Consider the following 13422-nt stretch of genomic DNA (forward strand, 5'->3'; position numbering starts at 1 on the left):
TTTGCTCTCGGCTATGAACTAATGGGAAGAAAACATTACACTGGGAAAAGGACGAATCATTTTCAATTTTCTTTACAAAGTAGGCAGCAATAACCATACTTATCAATGCATGCACAACTCAGTGGCTTAAATTTTCAAATAATAATTTTTACTGAGTGCTGTTAGATCAAAATATAAGCATTAGACATACCAAACTCTGGTGTATTTCTATCAGCAGCTGCCACAATTAGTTTTCATATGAATTGATGAGAGTTCTATCACCCTCCAAGGCACTTTACTGCCAACAACAATCATCAAAAAGAGCAATAGTCATCTCTTTGACCAGCTACTTACAAAGCTAGCTGAATAACATTTAAAACTGTAACTTATTTTCCAACCTGTAGGTGCCTCAAGTGAATATAGGAGACCAACACAAAATTTTGTGTATGAATTTATCATCAACATTTCTGTTTTTATGAAAACGCTAATGTGTACTGGTTTAAAAACATGACCAGAATGGAATATTTAAATTATTAACTAGATAACAGTCAAAAAAGTTAAGTGCAAACAAACAAAATAAACAAAGGGGCATTAGGTAATTGTCAATTGGAATTTTAAAACAGATGTATGACTACTTACAGTATGATGTGTACAAGTAAAAATAAATTCCCAAATCTCAGGGGGAAAAAAGAAAAGAAAATATAGGGGGAATGGATAACTTTCAGGCACCTGACACTTTCTTATTAAGCTTTTTGAAATTCTTAAGTCCAGAAGTCTATCCAACTTCTCTGAAGGCTTAAGAACTAATCTGTAAAGAAATTCCAAGGAATAACACAAAGCAATCTCAGCACAAGTAATCAATATATTATATAACCGAGAGAGAAAACTATAATTTCCTTACTTGGAGCAGTAGGAATCCTCTTTAATTTCAAAACTACTCAGAGAAAAATTAACTAAAGAGGAAACCAGACTGCACTAAAATAAAAGAGAGGGCCACATGGCCAGAGGGCCATCATAAAGCATTTTCTCTAATCATCTGAGACAGGTTCTACTTTCTCTCACAAAAAAAACGGTAAGCAATGCAGAAACACCGTTTCTAAGTTTGCTGGGTAAAAAAAGGGCAAACTTTTTTCCAACTACATTTAAAGCTCCCTGACAACCACAACTGTGATTTTTACTTCTGAGGCATTTCCAAAATGCTTATCACATGGCTATCTGTTCATATATATTTTAGTTATCTATTTAATTATGATACTCAACATGTTATATCAGGGCATCAAAGAGCATAGATCTTGGGTCTTTTAGTTTGAAGAATCTCATTTAGTAACAAATTAATTAAAAATTAACAGCCAAAGCTAAAGACCCAGCCAGTTTCAAACTAAATATAGCTCAATTTAAATGCAGGGCATTAAAAAAGTAATTCTAAAATAGTAAACTATCTGTCAATGGAAATAAGCAGAACATACATAATTCTACCAGTCCCTAAGGTTTATGTTTTCATTAACTTTACATTTATTTTACTGGTTTTGTGGCAACTCCTTTGAGAGACAGTGCTACACAGAAAATCTGCTGTTTTCACTTAGTAATTTCCCTATATCAACAAATTTTCACATTGTGTCAAAAATGATTCTAGAAAGCAAGTCTTAAAAGGCTATAAAGCTACATGTTTTCTCCAGTTCCCTTCACTCTTCAGAAGAATAGGGAGTTAATTATAACACTTCATAGCATCACTTCACTCATTAGAGAATCAGAGTATGTGGGAATGTGATTTAGTCCATCTAAAAGTCAATTTCAACCCCTTCTTAAATATAAGGCCTGTACCATCGGGTTTATGCTCTTTATCCAGAAAAGGGTACAATCTCTCTAACCTGTGATATCTGTATAGTGACCTTTTGTGATTCTTGTAATCTCTCAAGATGAAGGGAACAATGTTTCTGTTTAAAAATAAAATGAAAGGTTAAGGCTAGATGCTACTAGACTATATTTTTCACTAATTTTTAGAGGGAGTGAATAATCACTACATACTTTCCAATTGTTGGAAATTTATCACATTAAAGTGGTAACAATTCAAAACACTTTTTTTTTTTTTAAATCAAAAGGGATCTACAGAGTAACTAAGCTTTTGGTTGGGTTTTCTCATACCCTATTTACTCTTAGAAAAAGTATGTTAAGTTGAGAAAGACAGCCATAGTAGAGCATGTAATGGTTAATAGTTTGGGCTTACAGTCAGATAGACCTGAATTTCAATACCAGTTCTCCTACTTCCTAGTAGTGTAATAATATAGCTCAGTTTTTTCATCAATATGAGTAATAATACCTACCTCTCATAGAGCTGTTAACAAAAATTAAATGAGATAATATATAGAAAGCAGTTGTGTGGCCCACACAATAAATGTTAATTATAATTTCATACTTAGCCAAAATAAACTGTATTTACAATTTCCTTAATAATTGAAATTTTGTGCTGACTTTGCTTTGACATTGATTCTATGGTCCCTGAGTTGCTATTAATTTATGATTTAGGATATCACATCAAACTAGGAAATTCCTCCTAAACTATTACCTTATTATTATATTAAGGACAGAAAGTGAGTTCTTGTCCCAGTTCTTAAGTTCTTGTTCTAGTTTCAACCAATGACTCTGTATGAATCTTCTTCCCTGGGCCTCAATTTCCTTATGATGACATTTCATACCATGATATTAATAACGTAAATACCAAATATGTAGAAGATAAGCCTGAGGAATGGCAATAGCCTTAGCCTCTAGTTACTCTACTTAATGACACAGTGAACTTATATAATATTGGAAGGTTTATGTCTCCTGCCTCCTTGGCCTTATGTACCTATCAGGAAAATAGTCACTTCTAAACTATAGAAATATACAGCAAATTCAAGATGAAAGTAAACTGGACTGCTGATAGCCAGAAGTACTTACTTAAAGCTTCACTTGACAATTCTTGAATTAAAATTTAACTTCGGAATAATCCTATTTAATTTTTCATAAATCAACTGGGAAATGTAACAATGCCATATTCTGTACACAGCTGCCTTAATCCCCTTATACTTTACTGGTTATTGCTTGTACAGTATTTCTTAAGCATGTGCCAAACACTTCACCAAAAAGTCAGTTTTACCTGCTTTCTCTAAATCTAAATAGATCCACCATAAGTCAGTCAAACATTATCCATCTTATATCTAATCCTTCAAAATCTAATATTGCTCAGTTAGATTATTTTTTTTTTTCGACAGGATTTTGCATGCCGATCAGTTAGATTATTAAGTAGTCATTTTTTCAGAGCCACTACACTCAAAATTAGGGCTAAGATAATTTCACCATTAAGAAAGGTATAAACAAAGTAAATTTTCACCACTGATGCAGCATTAACATTGGTTTTTTATTAAAATTACTTAAAGAAAAAAGTACACCTTTATGGAAAATGCTAAGAAATTGTAGTAATCCTTACTACTCATGTAAAAAGAGCATGCACAATTGCTTTAGATGACAAGCCTGATCAATTTGAACCAAGTATTTTTTTAAATTGCTTTAAAAAGGTCAGTTTTTAAAGAAAGATCATTATAGCACACAGAAAACTTTTGAAGCAAACATTATCAAAATCATTAATAAAAATCAACCACATATTCTCTCATTTCCAAATAATAGACTATTTTAAACAGCAGCCTCACATCTTGGAGGCCAAAGTGGGAGAGCTGCTTGAGCTCAGGAGTTTGAGAACGGTCTGAGCAGGAATGAGACCCAGTCTCTACTAAACAGAAAAATTAGCCAAGCATCCTGAGGCAGACCTATGGTCCCAGCTACTTGGGAGGCTGAGAGAGGAAGATTGCTTGAGCCCAGGAGCTGGAGGCTGCAGTGAACTATGATGATGCTACTACACTCCACCCAGTGTGCCAGAGAAAGACTGTTTCAAAAATAAAAATAAGCAAATAAAATGTTCCTCAAATACTACATTAAAAATAATGGCAGGCCGGGCGTGGTAGCTCACGCCTATAATCCTAGCACTCTGGGAGGCCGAGGGGGGTGGATTCCTCAAGGTCAGGAGTTCAAAACCAGCCTGAGCAAGACCCTGTCTCTACTAAAAACAGAAAGAAATTAACTGACCAACTAAAAATATATATACAAAAAAAAATTAGCCGGGCATGGTAGCACATGCCTGTAGTCCCACCTATTCAGGAGGCTGAGGCAGGAGGATCGCTTGAGCCCAGGAGTTTGAGGTTGCTGTGAGCTAGGCTGACACCACAGCACTCACTCTAGCCTGGGCAACAAAGTGAGACTCTGTCTCAAAAAAAAAAAAAAAAAAAAACTATAAAAACTATTTTAAATTTCAATGGGCCCTCAGAAATTAACTCCCATGATTTCATTATCATGTTAAATTCTGTAGCTAGAGATCATTCATAAGCTGCTAGTAGTAACTTAAGCTCAGGAATGTGACCATATATGCCAAGAAACCCCAAAAAGATGTCTATTAAATAGAACATGGCCCTTTGATGCAGTGAATGGGGAGAGGGGAGGACAAAGCATTTAACTGTATCTTAAAGATAAGAGTATCAATTCAAATGGCCCTTTGATAGATCAACAGAGATCAAGAACAAGCACCAGGCCAGGTGTGGTGGCTTGTGCTTATAATCCTAGCACTCTGGGAGGCTGAGGCGGGCGCATCATTTGAGCTCAGGAGTTCCAGACCAGCCTGAGCAAGAGCAAGACCCTGTCTCTACTAAAAAATAGAGAAAGAAATTACCTGGGCAACTAAAAGAAAAAGAAAGAACGAAAGAACGAAAGAACGAAAGAACGAAAGAACGAAAGAACGAAAGAACGAAAGAACGAAAGAACGAAAGAACGAAAGAAAGAAAGAAAGAAAGAAAGAAAGAAAGAAAGAAAGAAAGAAAGAAAGAACGAACGAACGAACGAACGAAAGAAAGAAAGATAGGTAGACAGACAGACAGATCTATATATAGATATATCAAAAATTAGCCCGACATGGTGAGCGTGCCTGTAGTCCCAGCTACTCTGGAGGCTGAGGCAGTAGGATTGCTTGAGCCCAGGAGTTTGAGGTTGCTGCCAGCTAGGCTGATGCCATGGCACTCACTCTAGCCTGGGCAACAGAGAGAGACTCTGTCTCAAAAAAAAAAAAAAGAACAAGTACCAGAAAAAGAAGATATCAAATTTCTGCAGAGGCAGATTAACATGAAAAGCAAAAGTATATTATAAGATATCCTTAGAATAGTAAATATAAAAGAAAAATAAATACTAAAACAAAATTTTTTGAAAAATAGTAAATAAGTTATATAGGCCCAAACTATTCATGATGAAAATTTGCAAACCATTACCACCATCCACAAAAATTAAATGAGTGGTAATAAAACTAAACAAATTTGTAAACATAGTAATTCAAATATGAACTGTCCATGCCCATTTATAAAAACTGATCTATGCATAATTCCCCCACATTTGGTGAGTAGTGCTGCCTATATTTGTAACATGCAATATGCTACTCTAAGTAAGTGTATGGGACACTGTTTTATGAAATAAATAAAACCATGCCCCTAAGATTCATAAGCCTCTTTTATAAAGTAAACGACAGTCAATTCTTACATTGCCAATGTCAAGTTCACAATTATCTCCTGTCCAATTTTGCTTTTTTAATTACATAAAAAACCCTACAAATTACTTCCCCAGTAGAAAGCAGAAACAGATGAGTAGAGTGAAAAGGGTCTTCTGAGGCAAAAAGGCAGAAAGAAAGGAAAGGAGAGAAAAACAGAAGAAACAAAAGGGTAGGAGATGGGATAAGGAGAGAGGAAAGGAAGAAGGGAAAGGGAGATGAAAGTTGATCATCTTTGCTACGAACAACAGAATTAGCTTCTAAAATCATGTTGAAATGCAAGGCGCTCTAAGCAGTGGTTTCAATAAGGACAAATACATAAAACACATGAATTTAAGATTTGAAAGACAAACAGTTAACAAATGAAGCAAGCTTTTACTTTTGATTATAAAAATAGTATTCTAAAAATAGTACACAAACACATGTAGTCAGCTGACAAAACTGTTTCACAATGTGTCAGAATACATTCAAGATGAAAATACTCAAAACAATTTATTTTTGCCAGTGAGTATAGGTAGTGAGTATAAGTAGGTAATATTATCTATGAATTTCATTTTAGAATAGGTAATAACAAAATGCAAAATGGAATGCTGAGTCTGTTAAGAGTTGAGTCACTGCTTTACACCAAGCAACGATTTCAGCAGAGTCATGATGTCTCTTTAAAAGACCTAGAACAACAACAAAAAAAAGTAGGCCAAGAACAGCCAAAGTGAAACTTTTAAAAGCAAGGATGATGGTACCACTTCAGAAAGAGACATGGTAAGCACAATATCAAGATACAGGCCTGGAACTTAATAAGCACTGACTGATAGTGGCACTAACAGAAAACTTCCAGGCAAACAGCTAGTACTACTAAAGAGGAAAGCCACAGATATTTATTAATGACCACATAGGACTTTAAAAGAAGTGGCTGTCTTTGCAAAGGTACACCTGGAAGGCAGGAAGTTATGAGTAGCACATAAAGGACATATTGAAGAACAAGGAATTATTAAAGAAGTCACCTTCCCTTCCCCTTCATGTGACAATGACTTTCAGAGTAAGCCAAATAACCAGCCAGAAAAATTTCAGAAAGAAACAGATTTGAACACAGTTCAAAGGTCTGTGAAATGTATGAAATGGTGATGCCAAGTCAGAAATTCCCTAAGTTCATATTTAAAGAAGACTCAGTCAATCCAGTACAAGCCATGATCCCTGCAGCAGAAATAACACTCAAAAGGAATCTCTGCAACAAAGCTTTATATGAAATTTGGGGCTTTCAGAATAATTGTAAAAGTACATTCCACATTGTATCATTCAGTTTCATGATAAAATTTGCTATTTTTATGGTTGAAATGAGTTTCACTGTTATAACACATGAAACCTTCAGGAAATAAATGATTTCTGATCATTCTCCTTGTCCAAAATTGCCTCAAACCAGTTAGGATCTATGTTCAGGATCTTTTTTTCACCCTTTCCATTTATATAATTTCACATCTGCCATCTATAGTCATTTTCAAAAAATTCTATGTTAAGGGGCACAGACTGCCGACCTAAGTGAAACCTAAGGGTTAATCATGGGTTAAATGAACTGAACTAGGGAGGCTACAAGAAATAATGAAATAATGTAAACATGTCTAAGATTGAGATAGAAACCACAGAAACAGACTTTATAGACATATAAAGTGGTATTCTTTAGGAAATGAGTATATAAATATATGATAAATGACTCTAGACAATGAGAGGAAACAGCTATTAAAAACTGCAGAAAAGTTTCCTAAAAATCAACCTTAAACACAAATTTAGGAGCAATTTTTTAAGCCAAACATGCTAAAATTGAGAAGAGCTAGATCACAACTAAACAGAAATGATACTTTCTGAAGTATCATTTCAGTCAAGTTTGAAATCACAATTAATCAAAAAAGGCACATGATTCCATTTACTATGTAAACTCAGAATACAAAACATACAAAAATTAGAGGTTTTAAAGAGGCAGGATGTATGTGCAAGAAGCCAATAATCACCAAGAGATTTACAGTCTAAACATTACTAGGAAATAACATAAACCAATCTCTGTGCGGTTGAATAGTTTGTGCTCTAACAGTAGCCAATCACTGAAACTGATGCTTCTTTATTTTTTGCCATGAATGGGATTGCGTGTTCTCTAGAATATGGGTGTCTTCTGGTATATGCAAAGCTTCTCTTTTTAAAGCACTTGCTTTACTCGAAAATTAAAATACATGCGGATATATTATGAAGAATGTCAAACATGTATCACTTCCAATGACAAAAATTCCAAGTTCAAACAAAAATCTCTTGCTTTCTTTTCTTTGGCCAGTCTGGTGAAGTTAGCTATTAGTAATATATTGGTAACAAAGTCTTAAGAAGTACAGCTTCAGAAATAGTTTAAAGAGGCCAGTGGATTGTTATACGAGGCAAGTTACATAGAAATGAGCACATTAAAATGTTTATTTGCTTGTTTATTTCAAACAACCCAATACTTTTCAATCATAATCCCCTAAAAGCTGCCAAGTGCCCCCAAAGAAGTACTTTAAATGGAAACACTTACTTAGGAAACCAATTTAATCCCAGGTGCTCTGTCTTGGAATATAATATTCTTTCCACCATGTCATAAAGTGGTCTCCAGGGTAACTCCAAATCATCTCTTGAAAGAAGTTCCTTTTTCCTTAATAAAAAAAAAAGGGGTGGGTGGAAGATACCTATGTATGGATGTGTACACAGATGTGTGTATATCATAAATACTACACAGGAAGACAGTTAAATATTGCTGCTCATATGGGTTTTGCTTTTCCCCATGCACAGCCACTCACTGGCACAACACAGTATTAGGAAGAACAATAAACCAGATTTGTGCTGCTGCTCAAACCTCAAAGAGCACCAGGTAAAAAGAGGCATTAAATTTGTGTCACCATTGTTGCAGATGAATTTCATATTTTCCAACACTATGCAATACTTAATGCTTCCATAATGTTGCTTTTACTTAAGCAAAAGAATCTATGATCCCTATCTTCTCAAGGGACTTATAATCCATATAACAGAAGATAATTCACATAAAAAAAAAAACAATCAGACAAAATATAGCACAATCAATGTATGCTAGAGAGGAGAAGCCTTCACGGAGGAGACAGAGTTTTAACTAAAAGATTAACACATATGATTAAACTTATGATAATGTTGTCTGCAATCTTTTCTCCAAACTGGCAATTTTAGACTTGGTCTTCTTACCAAAAGCCCTTAGTTCTCTAAAATCCTGAACAAACAAACAGACAAAAAAACCTTAGCAGAAATCATAGAAAATGGACTTACTTTAACAAGTTGATCAGGAGGCGGGCAAATCCCTGCATCATGCTGATTTCTAATTTTGGAATTGATACCAGCTCATACAATAACTTAATAAAAAGAACATGATCTTCTTTGCTAAATTTTCTTCCATAAAGTCTAATATATCTGCAAGAGAAAAATAGATACAGCCTTTAAAAATAGGTATGGAGACACACCCATGTTCATACAATATCATCCATACTAGTCAAGACATAGAAGCAACCTGAATGTCCATGGCAGGATGAATAAATAAACAAAATGTATATAAAATACAATGGATTGTTTGGCAATAAAAAAAGAAGGAAATCCTGTCGTATGATACAACACAGATGAACCTGAAGTGAAATAAGCCATTCATAAAAGACAAATGCTGCATGGTTCTATTTATATCAGGTATCTAAAGTAATCAAACTCATAGAAACAGAAAGTAGAATAGTGGTTACCAGGGTTGGGAATACTAATGCTCTCTTATCTGTTATATGGTCTTTAGCATTTTCCCAACAGCTAAAATAAAATTAAACTTATGCTTAACTTCTAAAGTTAGGGTACCTAACTGCTTTTCTATCTTGCTAAAATTCCTCAAAATTCTTGGTCTATTAAAAAGCATTCTTTTTTTTATTTTCTCAGGATATTCTGAATTTATTCAGCTCTTTTCTGTCATTTCAAGGTTTAATCCCGTCACCTAACCTTAATAATATGAGATTGGACAGTATAGAGAAAGGAGCAGAGACCTGAGATCTTGTTTTGACTCTGCCAGTACAGGTTGAGTATCCCTATTCAGAAAATCCAAAATACAAAATGTTCCACAATCTGAAACTTTTAGAGCACCAACATGATGCTCAAAGAAATGTTCATTGAAGCATTTCGGATTTCAAGATTTGGGATGCTCAACCATTAAGTATATAACGCAAATATTCCAAAATCTGAAAAATTCTGAAATCCAACACACTTTTGGTCTCAAGCATTTCAGACAAAGGAAACTCAACTGGTAACTACTGTAAAAGTTTCTTAACCACCACAGAATGGTAAAGCACATGGATTAGTGAAGACAATATATGAATACCCTACCCCTGCAGTCCCCAACTCCCCCCAACACACTCAATCCCCTCAACCCCGGGGCCATGTAGAGATCTGGCTGCAGAGTTCCTCAGCCCTCACATCCCCACCCCTTCATCTGTGGAAAAATTTGTCTTCCATGAAACCGGTCGATGGTGCCAAAAAGGTTGGGGACTACTGCCTAGCCCAAGGCTGCCAAAGATACTTCAAGCTGCTGAATAAACATGAAAGAGTCTCCTGAAGCCTCCTTCAATTTCACCCTAAATGTAGAAGTAAATGCTTGAATCATTAAAATTCTATTTTACATTTTTCCCTTTTTTTTTTTTAAAGAGCTGGTTGAGAAAGATGCTATTTTAAATGAAAACAGACTATCTCCTTAAAAACTGGCACACATTTTTAAGATAAAGATAAAACAGAAGAATTCAAAGAAATATTCCCTGCTTTCTATGGCTGCTTCGGGCCTTGTCAAGATTCCAGATACCCCCAGAGTTATGGACTTGCTCTCCCTGTAGTTAGGACACTTTTGTGGAAAAACTGGAGAAATGCTGTTCTAAGCCACTGAAATAACTTAGCTATGGCCCATTGCTTTTACTGCAGTACAGACAACTGTTTAAGATTAGGAACATAATATTCACAAGGCCGAGATTTTAATACTATAAAGAGACAGAAGGATTCCTAGAAGATCTACACTATAGCTGCTGACAAAGAAGATTTTAGGGGGATTCCTTCTATTTCCTCCAGTTCCTGCCAACTAGCAAGCAGTTCAAGTTCAGCATTTCTCAATATATGGTCCAAGAGATTTTTTTTTAAAAAGAAGACAAAAAGTACTAACCATAAAAAGAAAATTAATAAACTAATTTTCATTAGAGCAACTTCTATTCACAATAAGATACCATTAAAAGTAAAAAGTCCAGTCAGACACATGAAATACATACATCTGACAAAGAACTGACACCCAAATTACATAAAGAACACCTACAAATCATAACAAAAAGACACAAACAAGTCAATAAAAAATGGGCAAAAAGGCCGGGCGCGGTGGCTCACGCCTGTAATCCTAGCTCTCTGGGAGGCCGAGGCGGGCGGATTGCTCGAGGTCAGGAGTTCAAAAACTAGCCTGAGCAAGAGTGAGACCCTGTCTCTACTATAAATAGAAAGAAATTAATTGGCCAACTAATATATATATACAAAAAATTAGCCAGGCATGGTGGCGAATGCCTGTAGTCCCAGCTACTTGGGAGGCTGAGGCAGGAGGATTGCTTGAGCCAGGAGTTTGAGGTTGCTGTGAGCTAGGCTGACACCACGGCACTCACTCTAGCCTGGGCAATAAAGTGAGACTCTGTCTCAAAAAAAAAAAAAAAAAAAATGGGCAAAAAGACAGGCACTTACCAAAAGACACCATACAGATGACTAAGCAGATACTCAACATCATTACTAATCAGTAAAAGATACTCAACATCATTATTAATCAGTGGAAGCAAATTAAAAGCACAATAAGGTACCACTTCACACCCACTAGACTGACTAAAATGTAAAAGCCTAACAATACCCAGTTTTGGTAAGAACCTAGAACAATCAGACCTTTCAAATATGTTGCTGGTAGGAGTATATAGTGGGAACGCTACTATGGGAAAACTGACTGACATTATCTATAATAGTAAAGCTAAACAAAGGCCTGTTTTATGTTAAAGCAATCCCACTACTAGGTATATATGCAATAGTGCATATGTTAACCAAAGACATGTACAAAAATGTATATAAATCTCAAAATCTGCATGTTGAGCAAAGAAGTCAAACACAAAAAAATGCATATTATATGATTCCATTTTAAAGAATGAGCAATACTATTCAATGGTGTCGAGTGAGTAGTGGTTATCTCTGGGAAAGGAGTACTGATTGGGAAGAGAGAACTCTACAGATGCTGAAAATATTCTACATATTAATCTGGGTAGTGGTTCCATGAGTTTACACACATGTAAAAACATTCATCAAGTTACACATTTCAGACTAGCGCATCCAACACATTTTACTGAATGAATGCTACACATCAATTTTTTTAAAGAGAGATACAGATAAAATGGCATTAGAAACATGATTGGAGTATAGATTTATCTTTAGGGAGGAAAATGTGGTCAAAGGATCACTGCATCAGAATTACGTAGGGTGAGTGTTTAAAATGCACATTCTTGGGATCCAACTTAGACCTCGTTCTTTTTGATGAACAAAAATACTGAATGTGCCAGATGTGGTGGCTTATGCCTATAATCCCAGCACTTTGGGAGGCCGAAACAAGAAGACTGCTTGAGGCCAGGAGTTTCAGACCACCCAGAGCAACATAGCAAGACCCCATCTTTACACAAAGTAGAAAAATTAGCTCGGTGTGGTGTTGGGAGGCTGAAGCAGGGGGATCACTTAAGCACAAGAGTTTATGGTTGCAGTAAGCCACGATGAGGCCACTGCACTCTACCCCAGGCAATAGAGTGAGACCCTCTCTCACAAAAAACAAAACAAACAAAAAATACTAAGGGTTAAATCTCAATTTTTTTTTTAAAAGAGGAAATTAAAAATAAATCCCTAGGGTGCTGGAGTAAAGACTAACAATCTTCATTTTTTAAATTGCTCTGGTTTGATTTTTTTGTGTACTTAAGTTCAAAAACCCTACTTTAGAGTTTATTTATTGATAGCCCATTCTCTTTTTCCAATTAATTTTCACAGTAAGTTTTAGTACTGAAGATTACTATTAGGTTTCTCAAAATTCTTAAAAACCTTGATAATAATCATGATTGAACTTCTGAATAGAATTATTTCTTTAAACTCTCCAGAATATACAGATAAGTCATTATGTTCCATCTTCCCACAGGAGAGAGAAAGACAGAAAAAAGTAATACAAAAGCATTTCCAGCTGCTTACAACCTTACATTGTATTAACCATGTGCCTTAGTTGTTACTCTCAAGACAAAGGCATACTAGGAACAGTAACTATTTAATAAAATGTGTAATACTAATATTTTCTACTATATATCCTGAAGGCAGTTTAGTACACATTACAAGGATATTTAAAGTAAAAACTAAGATTACACAACACTATCGAAATAAACTAAGGATGAGAGCTTAGCTAAAAATTAATTAGTTTTCATTACAAGCTCTGTAATTAGCCAGTCATTTTTCTCCAACCCAGCAATCACTGAGTTTCTTAGGTTATTATTATGAATAATTGTGGATTATTAGCTTTATTAGTCATAAATAAAGTTAATGTAACATTATTTCAAAGAAACATTAAGGCTGTTTACAATTATAAAACATTTAAGATATATTTGGCAATATATAACCTTACATAAATGCTTTATTTTGGGTAGTTCTACCCAAAAAATGAAAATTGGAATTTTAGCTTGACAATTTAAAAACCAGACTTGAACACCTACTATCAGTGAAAACAAAAAGTATTCACATATCAT

General features: G+C 35.0%; 1 protein-coding gene across 2 annotated transcripts in view; it reads right to left on the minus strand.

Annotated features, from left to right (window-relative positions):
- The window catches only part of PSME4 (proteasome activator subunit 4), a 109440-nt gene that overhangs the window by 77891 nt on the left and 18127 nt on the right, over window positions 1-13422 (minus strand). For both annotated transcript variants that reach the window (XR_012918559.1, XM_012777791.2), the window contains exons 2-3: window positions 8897-9037; window positions 8139-8255 (exon numbers count right to left, since the gene is read on the minus strand). Coding sequence is in view for 1 of the 2 variants with exons in the window: in XM_012777791.2 (XP_012633245.1) it covers window positions 8139-8255; window positions 8897-9037 (258 nt within the window). In the remaining variant the exon portion in view is untranslated. The remainder of the gene's footprint in view (window positions 1-8138; window positions 8256-8896; window positions 9038-13422) is intronic.

The sequence above is a fragment of the Microcebus murinus genome, chromosome 3 (genome assembly GCF_040939455.1).
Source record: "Microcebus murinus isolate Inina chromosome 3, M.murinus_Inina_mat1.0, whole genome shotgun sequence".
Classification (NCBI taxonomy): domain Eukaryota; kingdom Metazoa; phylum Chordata; class Mammalia; order Primates; family Cheirogaleidae; genus Microcebus; species Microcebus murinus.